General features: G+C 40.7%; 1 protein-coding gene across 1 annotated transcript; it reads left to right on the forward strand.

Annotated features, from left to right (window-relative positions):
• The first annotated feature begins 6045 nt into the window (after window positions 1-6045).
• Window positions 6046-18041, forward strand: LOC144532754 (uncharacterized). Its single transcript, XM_078273691.1, has 5 exons — window positions 6046-6170; window positions 9669-9722; window positions 9867-9987; window positions 10341-10510; window positions 10867-18041. The coding sequence occupies exons 2-5, from the start codon at window positions 9720-9722 to the stop codon at window positions 14371-14373; spliced, it is 3801 nt and encodes a 1266-aa protein (XP_078129817.1). The 5' UTR covers window positions 6046-6170; window positions 9669-9719; the 3' UTR covers window positions 14374-18041.
• Window positions 18042-20064: the final 2023 nt, after the last annotated feature.

A 20064-nucleotide genomic window follows, 5' to 3' on the forward strand; every position in this document is an offset into this window, starting at 1 on the left:
GATCTCATTTTTGGGGGACCTTTTTCTATGAAGGAATACATTTGCACTGCATATTGGTGTATTGATAATTTGTCCTGCAAAGATTTGTTTAAATGTATCACTACAAGCAGTTAACTGGCAGCAGGTCTTACATACGACTCTCTATATTCAACCAGTCCGTCGTCATCTGACAGTATTTACTGTTTATTTTTTTATTCGTGGTGTGGAGTGGTTTGTGTGGAGCAGTTTCAGGGTTCTATTTTCTTATATTTTTCTTCTTTTCACTTAGCATGCACTGGGGAAAGTTATAGGCTGCTATAACCCAGCTACGGTGGCTGATAGGGGACATTAGGCGCGCCCACATTTAGATAGTTAGGAAATAACTTAAATTGTGAAAAGGAAGAAGTATAAAAATGTACGTTCTCTGTTAGCTGCCATTAAACTTTAGGTTTTAAGGCTAATATAGACGGTTATAGAACCCTCCACAAGATCCCAGACTGTGGAAATGATTTTAGTTGAGTAAGCATTTATTGAAGACCCTCAGTTTCTGTTGTATGAAAACGTTGATTTATGTAGGAAAAATACCGGTGTAAATGATGTCGGATGTCACTGCAGGACGGTTTACTAGCCTGTTTTTGTAATTTGCTCAGAGATGAAGCAATATCAGTCAGCCATAACAGTCTAAATTTGATTTGAATGATCTAATCTGTAATCTCAATCTGGCTCCTTTGTCATGTGGGTCGATATTTAACTGTAAAACTTTAGGAAACATGAAAAAGGCCTGTCCATCCATCCATCCATCCATCCATCTTCATCCGCTTATCCGGGGTCGGGTCGCGGGGGTAGCAGCTCCAGCAGGGGACCCCAAACTTCCCTTTCCCGGGCCACATTAACCAGCTCCGACTGGGGGATCCCGAGGCGTTCCCAGGCCAGGTTAGAGATATAATCCCTCCACCTAGTCCTGGGTCTCCCCCGAGGCCTCCTCCCAGCTGGACGTGCCTGGAACACCTCCCTAGGGAGGCGCCCAGGGGGCATCCTTACCAGATGCCCGAACCACCTCAACTGGCTCCTTTTGACGCAAAGGAGCAGCGGCTCTACTCCGAGCTCCTCACGGATAACTGAGCTTCTCACCCTATCTCTAAGGGAGACGCCAGCTACCCTCCTGAGGAAACCCATTTCGGCCACTTGTACCCTGGATCTTGTTCTTTCGGTCATGACCCAGCCTTCATGACCATAGGTGAGGGTAGGAACAAAAACTGACCGGTAGATTCAGAGCTTTGCCTTCTGGCTCAGCTCTCTTTTCGTCACAACGGTGCGATAAATTGAATGTAATACCGCACCTGCTGTGCCGATTCTCCGACCAATCTCTCGCTCCATTGTCCCCTCACTAGCGAACAAGACCCCAAGGTACTTGAACTCCTTCACTTGGGGTGAGGACTCATTCCCTACCTGGAGAAGGCACTCCATTGGTTTCCTGCTGAGAACCATGGCCTCCGATTTAGAGGTGCTGATCCTCATCCCAGCCGCTTCACACTCGGCTGCGAACCGATCCAGTGAGTGCTGAAGGTCACAGGCCGATGATGCCATCAGGACCACATCATCTGCAAAAAGCAGCGATGAGATCCCCAGCCCACTGAACTGCAACCCCTCTCCACCCCGACTACGCCTCGATATCCTGTCCATAAATACTACAAACAGGATTGGTGACAAAGCGCAGCCCTGGCGGAGGCCAACTCTCACCTGAAACGAGTCCGATTTACTGCCGAGAACCCGGACACAGCTCTCGCTTTGGTCGTACAGAGATTGGATGGCCCTGAGAAGGGACCCTCACCCCATACTCCCGCAGCACCTCCCACAGTATCTCCCGGGGCACCCGGGTCATACGCCTGCTCCAAATCCACAAAACACATGTAGACTGGTTAGGGCATACTCCCAGGCTCCCTCCAGGATCCTTGCGAGTAAAGAGCCTGAGAAGTGTGATACCCCTAATTGGCACACACCCTCTGGTCCCCTTTTAAAAAGGCGGCAAAGCAAGACAACCCCTCCACACCCAGAGCTTTAAGCATTTCTGGGACGGATCTCATCAATTCCTGGGGCTTTGCCACTGTGGAGTTGTTTAACTACCTCAGCAACCTCCACCAGGAAATTGATGCCAATCCCCCCTCATCCTCCAGCTCTGCCTCTACCATAGAGGCGATTAGTCGGATTTAGGGAGTTCCTCAAAGTGCTCCTTCCACCGCCCTATTACCTCCTCAGTTGAGGTCAACAGCGTCCCATCCTTACTGTATACAGCTTGGATGGTTCCCCGCTTCCCCCTCCTGAGGTGGCGAACGGTTTTCCAGAAGCACCTTGGTGCCGACCGAAAGTCCTTCTCCATGTCTTCTCCGAACTTCTCCCACACGCGCTGCTTTGCCTCTTTCACGGCAGAGGCTGCAGCCCTTTCGGGCCCTTCGGTACCTTGCAACTGCCTCGGAGTCGTCTGGGATAACATATCCCGGAAAGACTCCTTCTTCAGTCGGACGGCTTCCCTGACCACCGGTGTACACCACGGTGTTCGTGGGTTACCGCCCCTTGAGGCACCTAAGACCCTAAGACCACAGCTCCTCACCGCAGCTTCAGCAATGGAAACTTTGAACATTGTCCACTCGGGTTCAATGCCCCCAGCCTCCACAGGGATGCACGAAAAGCTCCGCCCGGAGGTGTGAGTTGAAAGTCTGTCGGACAGGGAGCCTCCCTCCAGACGTTCCCAATTTACCCGCACTACCCGTTTGGGCTTACCAGGTCTGTCCAGAGTCTTCCCCACCCCCTGACCCAACTCACCACCAGATGGTGATCGGTTGACAGCTCCGCCCCTCTCTTCACCCGAGTGTCCAAAAACATACGGCCTCAGATCAGATGAAACGATTATAAAATCAATCATTGACCTTTGGCCTAGGGTGCTCTGGTACCAAGTACACTTATGAGCATCCCTATGTTCGAACATGGTGTTCGTTATAGACAATCCATGACTAGCACAGAAGTCCAACAACAAACAACCACTCTGGTTTAGATCAGGGAGGCTGTTCCTCCCAATCACGCCTCTCCATGTGTCTCCATCATTACCCACGTGCGCGTTGAAGATCCCCCAGCAGAACTATGGAGTCCCCCGACTGGAGCCCCATGCAGGACTCCACTCAAGGTCTCCAAGAGAGGCCGAATACTCCGAACTCTTGTTTGGTGCATATGCACAAACAACAGTCAGAGTTTTCTCCCCACAACCCGCAGGCGTAGGGAGGCGACCCTCTCGTCCACCGGGTTAAACTCCAACGTAGCGGCGCTCAGCTGGGGGCTTGTGAGTATCCCCACACCCGCCCGGCGCCTCACACCCTGGGCAACTCCGGAGAAGAAAAGAGTCCAACCCCTATCCAGGAGTATGGTTCCAGAACCAAGACTGTGCGTAGAGGTAAGCCCCACCAGATCTAACCGGTAGCGCTCCACCTCCCGCACAAGTTCCGGCTCCTTCCCCCACAGAGAGGTGACATTCCACGTCCCCAGAGCCAGCCTCTGCTGCCCGGGTCTGGTCCGTCGAGGCCCCTGACCTTCACTGCCACCCATGTGGCCAAAAGGCCTGTCAAAATAATATATTAAAGTGCTCATATTATGCTAATTTTCAGGTTCATAATTGTATTTAGAGGTTATATCGAATAGGTTTACATTGTTTCATTTTCAAAAATCACCATATTTTTGTTGTACTGCACATTGCTGCAGCTCCTCTTTTCACCCTGTGTGTTGAGCTCTTTGTTTTAGCTACAGAGTGAGAGCAGTTTGTGAACAGTGTTTTCTGTTGGAGATGGTAAGTCCCTTTGGGGTGGACTTTGGGCTTTTTCACTTTGGAAGCCTATTACATACACAAAAAAGATACATAACACAATAAAGGAAAGGGAAAACGCCAAAAAGCATAACATGAACACTTTAAAATAAATGTGATGTAAATGTGATGTCCTTAAATGGCCAAATCCCCAAAATACCCATTTTATTGTATGTAAAATCAAGAAAAGCAGCACATTTTCATGTTTGAGAACCTGGAACCATCAAATATTTGGTATTTTTGCTTGAAGAATTACTCCCAACAATGAACAGATTATCAAAATAGTTGCAGATGAATTCTCTTTCGAGCAACTCATGGATTAATCAACTAATCGTTGCAGCTCTAATGTAAACTTTAAATCAAATGTAGATTAAACTACTGACCTAAAGAACAAACTATCTTTTTCTGGATGTACCTATGGTGATATTACTACATGCATTGTTGTTATACTGATCAATTCAGAGCCACTGAATACACTGGACTAAACTGTATGTTCAATATATGTAACGTATGATGATATGTTTAATATACTGACATACAAATCATTTGTGAAGGATTTCTTTTGTTGTTTGTTTTGTCAACACCGTTGCTTTATAATTCAAAATAAACCAGTTTCTTTTATAATAACCGTCGTCGTCACACCTGTTTTCATTTCAGCAGGTTCACCTGAGAACAGTTGTTCTTACGTCACAATCATTGGGAGATGCAGCTGTACCTTTCAATTACGATTACATAACAACTGTGTGAAAGCCACTGAACTCCTTTTCTTTCCAGTCCAGATCACAGAAAGTCTTTGTGATCAACGAGCGACTGTAATCAGAGTGACTCACACAGGGAACGTCTGCCGCTCCCTTGGCACAGGTCAGCATTTATATATATATATGTGGGATTGTGTGTGGGTGTGTGTGTGTACTTGTTTAACTATATTCGTGGGGTCTAAAAACCGGGAGTCCAGTATACTTGTGGGGTCCCGATAACTTTGTGGGGCCCAAAATGCTGGACCCCACAACTTTAAAGGTCTGTTTGAAGGTTAAGACTTGGTTTTAGGATTAGGGTTAGAATGAGGTTATGGTTAGGGTGAGGGTAAGGGTTAAGGTTAGGCATTTAGTGGTGATGGTTAAGGTTAGGGTAAGGGGCTAGGGAATGCATTATGTCAATGACGGGTCCCCACAAAGATAGTGCCACAAATCTGTGTGTGTATAATAATAAACTTTAATACTCCACTTTGATGCTACTTTATACTTCTACTCCAGTTATTCTGAGGGAAAGATTTTCTTTTTTACTTCACTGCATTATGTGACAGCTTTAGTTACTCTGCAGGTTCAGATTATTAATACAAAATATAACTCAAATGAGCATTATGATGTATTATTATACAGATATAGATTAGGATTCCCAGCAGTATATCAAGTAATTATAATTAGCCCCATGTTTACTAGCTGCAACATTAAAGTAATGAACACTATAATGCATCAATAATAACATTTGTACTATCCATTGTTTTAGCAACATAATGTGTAATCTTACTTTACTTAAAATTTCTTGCACTTTAGTAGCTTTGTTACTTTATACACTTATGACTGTGATGAACTGCAACTTAACAATTACCCTGAGAGGATCAATATAAATTCTGATTATTATAATCTAATACCAAATCTCTTTTTCAAATCAAAGTTCAAATAGGTTGCCCTCATTTACAATAGCATCGCAAAACAAGATAAAACAAAGCGAAAACTACATACAACACAAGATATAAACACGGATAAAGAAAACTAAGAACATTTGAAGAGATTCAATATAATATATAATGATTCTAAAATTCACAATTTTGCATAATGAGTACTTTAATTTTTAATTAACTTTTAATTATTGTGGCACTTAAAGGACAGTTTGAAGCTAATACGTTTGCACTTTTACTGTGTGTGTGTGTGTGTGTGTGTGTGTGTGTGTGTGTGTGTGTGTGTGTGTGTTTAGACTCTGGGAACAGATGTGTTGTATAAGAAAAAGCGGGTCAGACATTCAAGTTGTACTTTTGTCTGCTGTCGCGTGTGTTTGTGTGCATGTGCATGTGAGCCGCAGGTGTGTGGTCATCAGGGTGTGTTTGCATAAGGGCGTGTGGTGTGAATGTGTATGTGTGTTTGTGTACGAATGTTAACAGCTAACAGAGGCAGGACATTTAAGGTGGAACCTGTTTGTCTGCTTCAGGTGAAGTAGTCGTTCACCTGCCTGCAGCTCCTCTCCTCACTCTCAACCTGCAGAGCAAACAGTTGGACTCATGACTGCGCACAGTCTGACACATCTTCAACAACACGGAGGCCAAAACACCTGCCTGATGGACCCTGAGGTCAGTTTCACTCATTCATTTTCCTGTGTGGTGCTTGGTCCTTAATGTGTCGAGTTCTGGGTGACAGTGTTTCAGGTTCAGGTGATGTCATACAGGTAGGTTCATCTTGACTTCTTTGAGAAATAGTTTTTTTTGTTACAGTTGTTTTTTTTATCAACTCTTAGTGCATCATGTTCAACCAGCAGGCACAATGATTGTTCTCTTTCTTGCACACAGTTAATTCTTAACTTGCTGTTCTTCAACTCACCTTTAATCACAACAGTCTTATCATTAACTGATCTAAAAAAAACAGAACAAATCATACTTCAAATAAAAAGTCATGTCAGTTGGTCTGCACCTTAAACTGTTTACCCTCTTATTATTACAAACTACAAATCTTCTGCTGCCACCAAATTTCAAATGTGCTGATTGCTTACCATTTATTGTTGTCAAAATAAATTTAACTTTTTTGATTGAGTGCAAGCTCTATTGTGCATTCAACCTCTACTTTCTGAACATGTTTTTTTCTTTTTTTACTTTTAGAACTGCAGTCAGGTGCACTTTGGCTTACCTGTAAAATGTGTAATATTTAACTTTTTAAGTAGTAAATCAGCCTTTGCTCAGAATCTATTTAGAGCCTTGTGTAATACTACCTAAATAATAATGTGATTGATGTAAGTATTTGGTTTCACACATTAAATGTGGGGAAACCATATTTCTTAAAGACATGCAGGACACCTGATGCAAAACTACAGACTGATAAAGTTTTCTAAACATTCAAACTACACTTCTTTTTTTAAATATAGGACCATTGTACCACCTCAGATTTAGGGTTTTGATTGATTGTTGTGTATTTTTAATTGTATCATACATTTTTGGGGTTTTGTGGTTCACAGTTATGTCTGCGTGAATGTTGAGTAAGATTTTATCAAAATCCTTCCCAGTTTGACATCTTTTACTTCAAATTGAATGTAATTTTTACTTTCTGCCATGTCATTTAGAATTCTTTAGTCACATTGATATTGAGATAATCCTGTGATAATTATTATAGTATTTATGAAGTCATTATTGCCTAAACACATTATATGTGTTGCTATAACGGTACACTGATGCTGTGTCAAGTGGGATAAAAATTCAGCACTTTTTAAAATCATACAGATACAATTTTACGTGACCCTTTCATTTACACATTTTTATTTGGATTTGTTATGTTGAAACTGCAGTTAGGTGTTTGTGTGGAAAAAATATCCTAGTTCCATCCATCCAGCTTATCTTTGTACATAATTTCACACGATCTGGAAAGAACATAGTGTGTCTGGATTCACTGGAGGTCTGCCAGCGCTCATATGTCGATACTACAACGCAGTGGGTGTGGTCACTTATGACTTTGTGTGCTTACAAAAAGGAAACACCCCAAAAACAGAACACTTGTTCAAGAAACTCTCGATAAACCTGTTCTTGGTGTTCCTCAAGGCCAAACCTCAAATACCTGAGGAATGAGCGAGTTACCTGGCTGTCACTCGCCCACAGTCGCGTACAGTCAACGTGTTCTGTGCTGCGTATTTATTTTAAAGCTATAGTGCGTAGTTTCTGCCGCCGCCATGAGGAATTCTAAGTAATGACAACAACACTGTCGGCGCGTCCACATGATACAAGCCTTCTTATCTTCACTCAAGTTTCTGCGTGCGAAAGTCGCCGGACAACAACAATCTTCTGAACATAGTCATACTGAGAGATACAGAGAGAGTTGTGTGGAGCTGATAGTCTTAATTAGCTTTGGAGCAACTCATTTGGCAACGGCTTGAATGTAACGGACGTTCATTAATATCAAAAAAGTTACGCACTAAAGCTTTAAGACTTAAGTAAAATAAAGTGTCTCCTAGGGGATGTGCTCATATGAGAATTTGAGTATTGAGTGTTTATCTTGGTCTGAATTAACTGTTGATATACTGAGATAACATGTGAAAAGTCAACAAAAACGGGATTAAAACATACTTTAATCCTTTAAAATAAGGATAAATAACCTATAAAAAACCTTTGAACTGAAAAATGGGTATAGATATGAATTTTTTTGAAACAATGTGCATTTTTCAATAGCCTTTTTCTGCTGTCGAAACATTGCTTTTTAAAAAATAAAATAACTGTAACTGCAACTGTAATAAAATAAAACAGTGTTTCCCATGCATAGAATATATTAAGTTGGCCAAGTGGATTTGCCCCATCCAAAGGTTTGTTTATGTTCTTGTATTTCTTGTTCCCTCCTTTCAAAGGTCTGCTTAGAAATGCAGTTAAAACTGTGTTTGCCAAAGTGGTGCATTTATGTGCTGTCAACATAGACTGTTAATCTTAATGGTCAGAGCATGTGTGACGTCAACCATTGGTTTGTGGAGATCTGCTATCCGTCGTCGAGTTTGCCGTTGCGGGCGCAGCCATCCTGGTTGCGGATGTGAGGATTTTAGACGAGAGGGAGGAGTGAGGGAGGAGCCCTTACACTCTACGTTACGTTACACACTTTCACTGGTAATCACATCATAGCCACGCCCTGAAACACCCCCTGCTTTATCGCCGAGTTTAAAATCAACGAGACCATAATTCAAAAAATGAACATCATTCTGTGTTGCAGAAGACTTTAAACTAGCGATTGAGAACATAAACCATCATTATGTAAATCATTATGTAAGTGTTTGCTGAGGAAAAAAATCAAGTGAGAATTGGGTCACTTTCTCATAGACTTCTACAGAAACCGAACTCCCACGTGTCTCCCCCTGCTGGAATTCAGATAGAATGCAGGTTTAAGGCACTTCTGCATTTGCAGCACTTCGCCGAACTGGATGCTTTGTCCATTAATATTATACAGTCTATGGCTGTCAACTACAAGTACACAAACTTCTTATGTAGTCTTCCTTTACTTCAGTGGTTAAAGCTACTGTTGGTAACTTTTATAAAAAATAACTTTTTGTCATATTTGCTCAAACTGTCACTATATCCTGACAGTCCTACTTGAATCAGATAATCTCTGAAAAAAACAATCATGTTCCTCTGCCTCCTCCTAGAGCTCCTAATGGCATAAGGAAAACAACCAATCAGAGCCGAGGAATCTAACGCAGTGTCAATCACTGCTTGTGAACTGCGGTCAAACTGTAAAACCAGGCAGCGCTGATCAAATATGAATCCAGATTCTGTTACTGCATTGCCTATTGCTCGCCTCGAATATTTTCAGAATCATGTTTGAGTTACTGTAAAATAAGAAAACTAACTCCAATCAGTAGGCCGGTTGCCGGTTCGTGGCTTTCACTTGACTTGGTTACATTTTCTAATTGAAAAAGGTGAAACTATTGTACGATCAGAGCTGTTTGATTCTCCCGGTTCATCTGTTCCATTGATGTTCCTACTGCTTTGTTTTATAAGCTTTAACATGTTAGAAACATACAGTATCTCAGAAGCTGCACTATACAGTATGTCACACGTGTAAAGAGCTGCTGTACATCTATTTATTGAACATTTTATTTTCTTCTATAGGTTTAATCAAAGGGGATTTTGCAATGCCACCGTGACAAAGACACAAGGATCATGGTACGAAACATCCATATATTGTTTTAGTTCTGTGTTTAAAACATTCTATAATAGTTAAATATCTGATGTATGTTGCTTCTCAAAGCTTACGCTGTTGAGGCGTGCTTCTGTTTTAAACGCTTTATGAAATGTCTTTGTTTGCAGCCGTCACACCGCAGGGGAAGGAGTCTCTCTGATTCCCTGATCCTGGAGCAATCAGAGGAGGGAGGACTGGTCGTTTCCAGCATCGACAACAGTTCCTCAGCCAATCAGGGACTGAGAGAAGGTATGACCCTTTGGCTAACTGCTAAAGTTTTTTTCCCTCTGTATTGCTTTTAAATGTTTTCCGTCTTGCCTTTAAGAGTTTAAACAGTTGTTCCCTACAAGAACACGCCTTCAAAATTCAAGGAAATTAATGTACATTTGACTCATATCAAAGGTTGTGTTAACCCTTAATGCTTTAGACTAAGTGAGCAGGAGATAATTAGATAAAGTGCCAGGTTTAGGGTTTTGAGTCTTAGTATACCCTTTCATACATTATGATTTGCGCCCATGTGCGATTGTTAAATGGATTATTCAGCCTTTAATATTCTGGAACAAGCTACTGTTTTATGCACACACTTGATTCTTCTTTTTCAGGGGATGAACTTTTGGGAGCAACAATCAACTTTGATCAACTTTCAAAAACCGAGGTGTTGAAAGTACTGAAGATGATGGAGCCGTTTGATGACAAGGTCCATGTTCTCACCAGGAACAACATGAGCAAGAGTCTTGGAAATTTGGACCAGTGTACCAAGAGTCCTGAGACGGTAGGTGGAGTAAATATATTATCAAGGAATACCTGAATTAGTTAATGAATAATGTTCTTGTACCTTCATGCAGCAGTGGTCCACGTCATACGTCACATTTGTTGAAATGTTCTGATGTTCTGCTCAAGGTTTTAATACAGGTTACACCAAAACAAAAGTTCTTGCTTTGTTTTGTGTAATTTAAAGGGCATTAATTCTTAAATGTTTAACTAAGAGCTATTTTTGTGCCGCAATTTGCATTACATTGAATCATGGAAACAATGCTAAAATTGATATCCACCCCACAAGAGAATAATTACCTTAATGTAAATATTATAGTTACATTCAAATAACTAAGTTGTGGTTTATAATTGTAGATGCTGAACGATTCCTACAGCAAACTCTACAATGCCAAAATCAAGAAGTTTATGAAAGATGACTTGCACGGTGCCATGGAGAACTCTGTGAACAAGGAGGTTACTCCCAAGTCAACTGTACCAGGCTCATCGAAGGTCAACCTAAAACACAACATGGGGTTGCCTCGCTTTGGAGTAGACTTTGGACTTATGAAAAAGAAGACTCTGGCCACAGACGTTGATGCCGGAGAATTATCATATGACAGCAATCTGAACCTTCCACCTATGGGTCTCGGGTTGAATAGGACTTCTCTAAGTGGAGCTCAGGTACCAAGACTGAAAGTGAATGCTAGGAGTCCACAATTTAATGCTCCAGACTTCCATCTGTCCAAAACATTACTAGAGGGTCCAAACACTACAGCTGGTATACAACTGCCAAACACTGATAGTCCGTCAATTGACTTGACAATGCCATATGTTGAAAGAACTCAAATTGGGCTAGAAAGCAATGGAACTTTTAGAGCTCCAGAAATGGGTATGGATTTAAAAGGTTCAGGGAACACCTTTGACACTGGTGTTCCCAAAGTGGGCATTGAAGGAACAAACAAAGAATTCAAAATGCAAAAATACAAACTACCAGACCTGGGCCTCTCTGGACCTTCTTTTAGTGGTCCAGAAGGTGAGGTCCAGACCCCAGATGTAGGAACCCCAGATGTTCCCTCAGGTAAACTCGGTCTCAAGTATTCCAAGAGACTGAAAAACCCACATCTAAATGTGGACAATCCTACCGGTTATGTAGAGTCACCCACGCTCAGGCTGTCTGGAGGCTCTCCTGACTTGGACATAGAAATGCCAGATGTTGATGTATCACAACTTGATATACATAGGCCTGACATTGACATGCCTTCGGGGAAAGTCAAAGTGCCATTTAAGAAACCAAAGATTGATCTTAAATCTCCGGATTTAAATCTGGATGCCCCATCTGGTAAATTGACTATGCCCAAATTTGGGTTCTCAGGCAAAGGTGAAGCTGATGGTAAAGCACCTGACCTAAGTCTTGAAACACCAAAGATAAAAGGTGGAATTCATGGACCTAATGCAAATATACCCAAAGTTGACCTAAAAGGACCAAAGTTAGCCATTGGCTCTCCAACTGGAAAATACAAAGCTCCTTCGTTTGAAATGCCCAAATTCGATTTACCAGGCATTCAAGTTCCCAGTTTTAATGGAGATTTAAAGGGACCAGATGTGCAATTGGCAGCGCCAGATCACAAAGCTAGAATTGCAGATCCAAATGTTGACATGAATGTCCCCTCAACTGACTTTGACTTTCCAAGCCCGTCTGAAAAGCTTAAAATGCCAGGTTTTGGTCTATCTGGGCCTAAAGTTAAAGGCCTTGAATATGATTTAAAAACTCCAGGCATGGATGTATCCGCTCCCAAGTTTAAAGGGAGGGGCATCAATTTGCCTGGTGGTGATCTCAAAGCTCCAAAGGTAGACCTTAATACTCCTGATGTGGATATTAATATGCCTTCTGGTAAATTAGGCATTGATGCAGAAGCTCCCTCTGGCAAGACTAAACTGCCAAAATTCAAACTCTTTGGCGCATTACCAAAGAAAAACGATGTAGATATCAATGCAGGGATGAAAACACCCGAACTATCTCTGAAATCCCCTAAGATAAAAGGCATAAATACTCCTGAAGTGGATCTTAAAGCTCCAGATTTAGACCTCCAGTCTCCAGATTTAAACATTGGTTCACCCAAAGGAAGATTCTCAATGCCAGGTTTTAAAATGCCAGATTTTGGACTGTCAGGACCAAAGCTGAAAGGGCTTGATGGTGATCTAAAGACTCCTGACTTTGATCTCTCCCCCAAATTTAAAGGTGATATTGGTTCCCCAGATTTAAATTTGGCCAAGATGGACCTTAATAAACCAAAACTAGATTTTTCTGGCCCAGACGTTGACTTAGATATGCCCTCAGGTAAATTCAAAGTACCACCAATAAGGAAACCAAATATTGACTTGAATGCTCCTGACATGCATATTGATGCTCCCTCAGGCAAATTGAAAATGCCTAAATTCAATCTTTCAGGTACATTACCAAAGGGACCAAATGTGGACATTGATTCACCAGATCTAAGTCTGAAAGCTCCAAAGATAAAGGGTGGATTTGATGCCCCTGACTTGGACTTACCAAACATGAACCTTAAAGCTCCCAAGTTTGATGTGAACACTCCAGATGTCAACGTTGGTTCACCTAAAGCAAAATTTAAAATGCCTAAAATGAAAATGCCTAAATTAAATCAACCAAAACTGAAAGGACCTGAGATTGATGGAAACTTGGATGGCCCAGATCTTGATGTAACTGTACCAAATGTTAATCTTAAAGGTCCTAAAGCTGAAGTTGGAATGCCAGATTTTGATCTTTCTGGTCCATCGGGAAAATTCAAAAAGCCAAACTTCAACCTTCCGGATTTTGGACTTTCTGGTCCGAAGTTACATGGCCCCAACCTGGGCCTCAAAACACCTGATCTAGATGTATCTGGTCCCAATCTTAGTGGTGGTTTAAATGCACCAGACATAAACGTGCCCAAGGTCGATCTTAAAAGCCCCAAACTAGACCTTAATACCCCAAAGCTCAACTTAGACATGCCATCAGGTAAACTGAAAATGCCAGAGCTTCATGCTCCAGACTGGGATGTTAACGCTCCCTCAGGCAAATTGAATATGCCTAAATTGAACCTTTCAGGCACATTACCAAAGGGACCAAATATGGACATTGATTCACCAGATCTAAGTCTGAAAGCTCCAAAGATAAAGGGTGGATTTGATGCCCCTGACTTGGACTTACCAAACATGAACCTTAAAGCTCCCAAGTTTGATGTGAACACTCCAGATGTCAACATTGGTTCACCCAAAGCAAAATTTAAAATGCCTAAAATGAAAATGCCTAAATTAAGTCAACCAAAACTGAAAGGACCTGAGATTGACGGAAACTTGGATGTCCCTGATGTTGATGTAAATGTACCCAATGTCAACCTCAAAGGTCCTAAAGCTGAAGTCGGAATGCCAGATTTTGATCTTTCTGGTCCATCGGGAAAATTCAAAAAGCCAAACTTCAACCTTCCTGATATTGGACTTTCTGGTCCAAAGTTACATGGCCCCAACCTGGGCCTCAAAACACCTGATCTAGATGTATCTGGTCCCAATCTTAGTGGTGGTTTAAATGCACCAGACATAAACATGCCCAAGGTCGATCTTAAAAGCCCCAAACTAGACCTTAATACCCCAAAGCTCAACTTAGACATGCCATCAGGTAAACTGAAAATGCCAGAGCTTCATGCTCCAGACTGGGATGTTAATGCTCCCTCAGGCAAATTGAATATGCCTAAATTAAGCCTTTCAGGCACATTACCAAAGGGACCAAATATGGACATTGATTCACCAGATCTGAGTCTGAAAGCTCCAAAGATAAAGGGTGGATTTGATGCCCCTGACTTGGACTTACCAAACATGAACCTTTAAAGCTCCCAAGTTTGATGTGAACACTCCAGATGTCAACATTGGTTCACCCAAAGCAAAATTTAAAATGCCTAAAATGAAAATGCCTAAATTTAGCGTCCCAAGCCTAAAAGGACCTGAGATTGACGGAAACTTGGATGTCCCTGATGTTGATGTAAATGTACCCAATGTCAACCTCAAAGGTCCTAAAGCTGATGTCGGAATGCCAGATTTTGATCTTTCTGGTCCATCGGGAAAATTCAAAAAGCCAAACTTCAACCTTCCTGATTTTGGACTTTCTGGTCCAAAGTTACATGGCCCCAACCTGGGCCTCAAAACACCTGATCTAGATGTATCTGGTCCCAATCTTAGTGGTGGTTTAAATGCACCAGACATAAACATGCCCAAGGTCGATCTTAAAAGCCCCAAACTAGACCTTAATACCCCAAAGCTCAACTTAGACATGCCATCAGGTAAACTGAAAATGCCAGAGCTTCATGCTCCAGACTGGGATGTTAATGCTCCCTCAGGCAAATTGAATATGCCTAAATTAAGCCTTTCAGGCACATTACCAAAGGGACCAAATATGGACATTGATTCACCAGATCTGAGTCTGAAAGCTCCAAAGATAAAGGGTGGATTTGATGCCCCTGACTTGGACTTACCAAACATGAACCTTAAAGCTCCCAAGTTTGATGTGAACACTCCAGATGTCAACATTGGTTCACCCAAAGCAAAATTTAAAATGCCCAAATTTAAAATGCCTAAATTTAGCGTCCCAAGACTAAAAGGACCTCAGATTGACGGAAATTTGGATAGGCCTGATTTTGATGTAAATGTACCCAATGTCAACCTCAAAGGTCCTAAAGCTGATGTCGGAATGCCAGATTTTGATGTTTCTGCTCCATCAGGAAAATTCAAAAAGCCAAACTTCAACCTGCCTGACTTTGGGACTTTCTGGTCCAAAGTTACATGGCCCCAACCTGGGCCTCAAAACACCTGATCTAGATGTATCTGGTCCCAATCTTAGTGGTGGTTTAAATGCACCAGACATAAACATGCCCAAGGCTCGATCTTAAAAGCCCCAAACTAGACCTTAATACCCCAAAGCTCAACTTAGACATGCCATCAGGTAAACTGAAAATGCCAGAGCTTCATGCTCCAGACTGGGATGTTAATGCTCCCTCAGGCAAATTGAAAATGCCTAAATTGAACCTTTCAGGTACATTACCAAAGGGACCAAATATGAACATAGAATCACCAGATCTAAGTCTGAAAGCTCCAAAGATAAAGGGTGGATTTGATGCCCCTGACTTGGACTTACCAAACATGAACCTTAAAGCTCCCAAGTTAGATGTTAACACTCCAGATGTCAACATTGGTTCACCCAAAGCAAAATTGAAAATGCCCAAATTGAAAATGCCTAAACTAAATGTACCAAACCTCAAAGGACCTGAGATTGATGGGAACTTTGATGGCCCAGACATTGACATGAATGCACCCAACATCAACCTCAAAGGGCGGAAAGGTGTTGATTTTGGCAGCCCATCGGGAAATATTAAAAAGCCACATTTGAAAATGCCCGATGTGGGATTTTCCAGTCCAAAGTTAGATCGCCCTAACTATGACTTCAATTCTGACCTAAAAACTCCAGATTTTAATGTCAAAGTTCCAAAATTGAAAGGTGGCATTGATGCTCCCAAAATGGACCTTAAAATGCCAAGTTTAAATACACCAGACCTCAGTCTCTCTGGACCTAAGGCAAAAATACCAGACCTGAATCTTTCAGGACCTAAACTGAAAGGCCCTAGTATGAGAATGCCAGACTTAGATTTGCCTGATGCCAGTTTCAAAGGTCCCAAGCTAGACCTCAATGCAAAAAGTCCAGATCTAGGAATAAATGGTAACATAGGACGACCTGACATGAACTTTACTGTCCCTAATGTCAAAGGAGGAATAAGAGGCCCAGAGGTTGGCATAAATGTTCCCTCAGGAAACATCCATGGTCCTCAGACTGATTTTGATTTGGCAGACAGGAAATTCAATGTCCCTTCTTTCAAGCTGCCTCAGTTGGGAGGCCCAGACCTAAACAGGGCAGGGTATGATATTGACTTTGATACATCTCTGAGACCAACAAATCTGGATTTTTCTCCTCCGAATGCAAAACTGAATATGAAACAACCACAGTTGGAGGGTGATTTTACAGGTCCAAATGTTAGTGTTCCAAAAATGCCGAAAGTGGCAATGCAGAGTCCACAGCTGCATCTTAAATCTCCAGATCTTAACATTGATGATCCTTCACTAAATTTCAGAGTACCTTCTTATTCAAATCGCAGATCAGATATCCCAGGGGTAAACATGAGAATGCCTGTCATGGACGTAGATGGAGATGTTAGACTTCATCACACTGATGGACAGTCATCTAGGACCAAAGTAAGGTCCAGCTACCCTCAGGTGGATGCTGGTTTTAGCAACAACATTCATTACGACCATTCAGATCTAAACATTGATGATTTCACAGAAAAGGAGCATGTGCTTAAAGCCAGAGGTACAAAACTGGGCTTCCAGGCACCACATAACTATGGAAAGGTGATCTCCCCATCGGGTGTTAATATTGACACAAGGGACCCCAGACACACCAGAACAATACTTCCTGGTGATGTGGATATGTATTCAAGGCACCCCAGAACAATGCAGCAGGAATCTAAAACAAGTTTGCCACAAAATCCAAGAACAAGAGTCCCGTACAGTTCAGATGGATACTATGTCACTGTTTTTCCCAACCAAGCACAAGATCAAAGAATGCCAAACCGCAAATATAACACACTTGGGGGGGCTCGTTTTCATCCAGGAAACATGGACCTTGACGTTCCAAGAGAAAATGACCTAAAAGGGGGGTCAACTTTCTTTTTCTCAAACCTCATGTAGGTTTCAAACCACTAATGTGTCCATAAGCGATACAAAATGTCTCTTTTAGTGTGTTTTTTATATTGGGTTTATGTATGACTTGTGACTTAAGCTGTTGTCTGTTTATTGTATAATTTATGCATTTCTGAAATGTGTTCCTGCCTCACTTAAGTTTTTTGTATATAAAGCCAATCTTGTTGCTTTGTAATGCAGCATTCCTGCACTTGTTTTATAGAAATTACATTTTGTAATTTGTACTATGTACTATTCAATACTTGTTTGAAAAGTAGGTATTCTTTCTATGTTCATTTAAGTTAGGTTATGGCACCCAAAATCTCCAAAATCCCCTAATTTCCTCTGATGTTGAAACTCAAGGAGGAAATTTGTGTATTTTTTGGGTACTATTACAAGCTCAAAGCATGAACGTTTTTTAGTTTTATATTATCAACTAAATGTTAAAATACTCAAAGTTTTGCATATGTTTATATTATACTGTATGTCGATACTTTTGAAACACCCACTTTATTTTATATTCATTGGGGATGTACTGTATATAGTTGAGTTTATGTAATTTGTATAACCATTTTTGCTTCAACAGAGTTTTGTTTTAACAATTTTGCGCAATAATATAATACATTTTCATGAAGTTATTTAAGATGACTTTATATACTTAACTATAAAAAAAAATTACCAATTTTAAAGGTGACCATTAAGCTATTAAAATATGTTTGGATGCACCACATATCATTTTATTGTCAAAAATAAACACAAAAATATGTACAGTATTTGTTTCCTGGTTTATATTCTGCTGCTTTATTGAAAGGAAAAGCATGTACAAGATGTTTTAGGTATACATTTAATTAAAGTATTTCTTTAGTAAGATAAGATACGAATAAACTGACCCATCTCACACTTTTTTATGTATGGCCGTTTTTTGCTGGAACCATAAAATGTTTGACATTTTTGCTTAAAAATGACTTAAAAGATTATCAAAATTGTGGCCAATAAATGTATGTCAATCGACTACTCAATTAATTGACTAATCGTTTCAGCTGTACTCATACTGTATAAACTGTTGGGTAGTTTAATTTATAACAAAACATTTTATAAGCTCCTTATGTGTTTTGTTTTTAATTTGTAAAGTAACTAGTAACTAAATCTGTCAAATAAATGCAGTGAAGTAAAAAGAACAATATTTCCCTCTGAATTGTAATGGAGTAAAAATAGAAAGTAGCAAGAAAAGTACCTCAAATGTGTACTCAAGTATACAGTACTTATGCAGTGATGGAAGAAGTACTATTCAGATCTTAGTAAGTAAAAGTAGCAGTATTACAATGTAGACATACTCTGTTACAAGTAAAAGTCCTGCATTCAAATGGTTACTTAAGCAAAGTGCAAAAGTATAAGCATTAAAATATACTTAAAGTACAAAAAGTAAAAGTACTCAAGATGCAGAATGGCCCATTTCAGAATCATATACATTATATTACTGGATAATAATTATTGATGCATTAATGTGTATTGCTTTAATATTCTATCAAGATGAGAGGGGCGTGTTGGAGGGGCAGCCCAGAAGATCATTGGCTGCCGTCTTCCATACCTGGATGATCTTTACAGTACTCGCTGCCTCAAAAAAGCCCAGAGCATACAGTACTAAGGTCCATCTCACCTCGGACACTGTCTGTTTGAACTAGAGATGTTCCGATAAAGATACTGGTATCGGTATCGGCTCCGATACTGCCTAAAACGCTGGTATCGGTATCGGGAAGTACTGGAGTTTATGCACCGATCCGATACCACGTAATAAAGCCCTAAAGAAAATCTACGTTAAAGTAGTTTGTTTATGTACTTTTTCCATTATAACTGACTGTCAAACTGCAGAATAAAAGAAAGTTCTGTGGCATTCATGTTTCACAAAGAGTTTAACCTGAGCCAGACTGACAACAAAGATAAATAATATCACATCCATACAGGGATAGTAGTATACAGTTGTTAAAACATAATAAAATATGTGACACACTGGTATCGGATCGGTACTCGGTATCGGCTGGTACGCAAGTTCAGGTATCAGAATCGGTATCGGGAAGCAAAAAATGGTATCAGACCATCTCTAGTTTGAACTACTTCAGGACAAATAAAACACAAACAAACTGCACTCAGCGCTACTTGAGTTTTAAGGATGAATCGTGCGGAAAATGTCTTATATGTGTGGTATGTCTGTATTTTGTGTCTTACCTTTCTTAACCTACCTCTTTTATATAATTATATAGTCACATTTAGAGACTCTTTCATATTTATTTATTCACCTGTTTTACACTTTTGCTGATGTTTTGCACTTATAAGACTGCATCCCATTTCGTTGTACTTGTACAATGACAATGAAGACTTCTATTTTATGCGTCGGGTAAAAGGGGAGTTAAAATGAATTACTTTAAACTGTTGGGTAGCGTAACCTATAATACGTCATGATTTATTAGTTGATTCATATTTTGTATTATTAATATAAATCTGCAAATAACTAAAGTTATCAGATGAATGTAGTACAAAGTACAATATTTCTCTTTGAGATGTAGTGGAGTCATAGACTGAGTGGAGTACTTAGTATAAGTGGCATAAAATGGAAATACTCAAGTAACGTAACTCAAATTCGTACTTAAGTAAATGTACTTAGTTGTTTCCACTACTAACATTATCTATTTAAATGAACATGTAGGCATGTGAGTGTTGTAATAAGATAAACATGCGTATGCATCCTTTTAAACATTTCTGCAGCATCTTGTTGGAGGTTTCTAAAGCACGTCCTCCTCC

Source organism: Sander vitreus, chromosome 2 (assembly GCF_031162955.1).
Source record: "Sander vitreus isolate 19-12246 chromosome 2, sanVit1, whole genome shotgun sequence".
NCBI classification, from domain to species: Eukaryota; Metazoa; Chordata; class Actinopteri; order Perciformes; family Percidae; genus Sander; species Sander vitreus.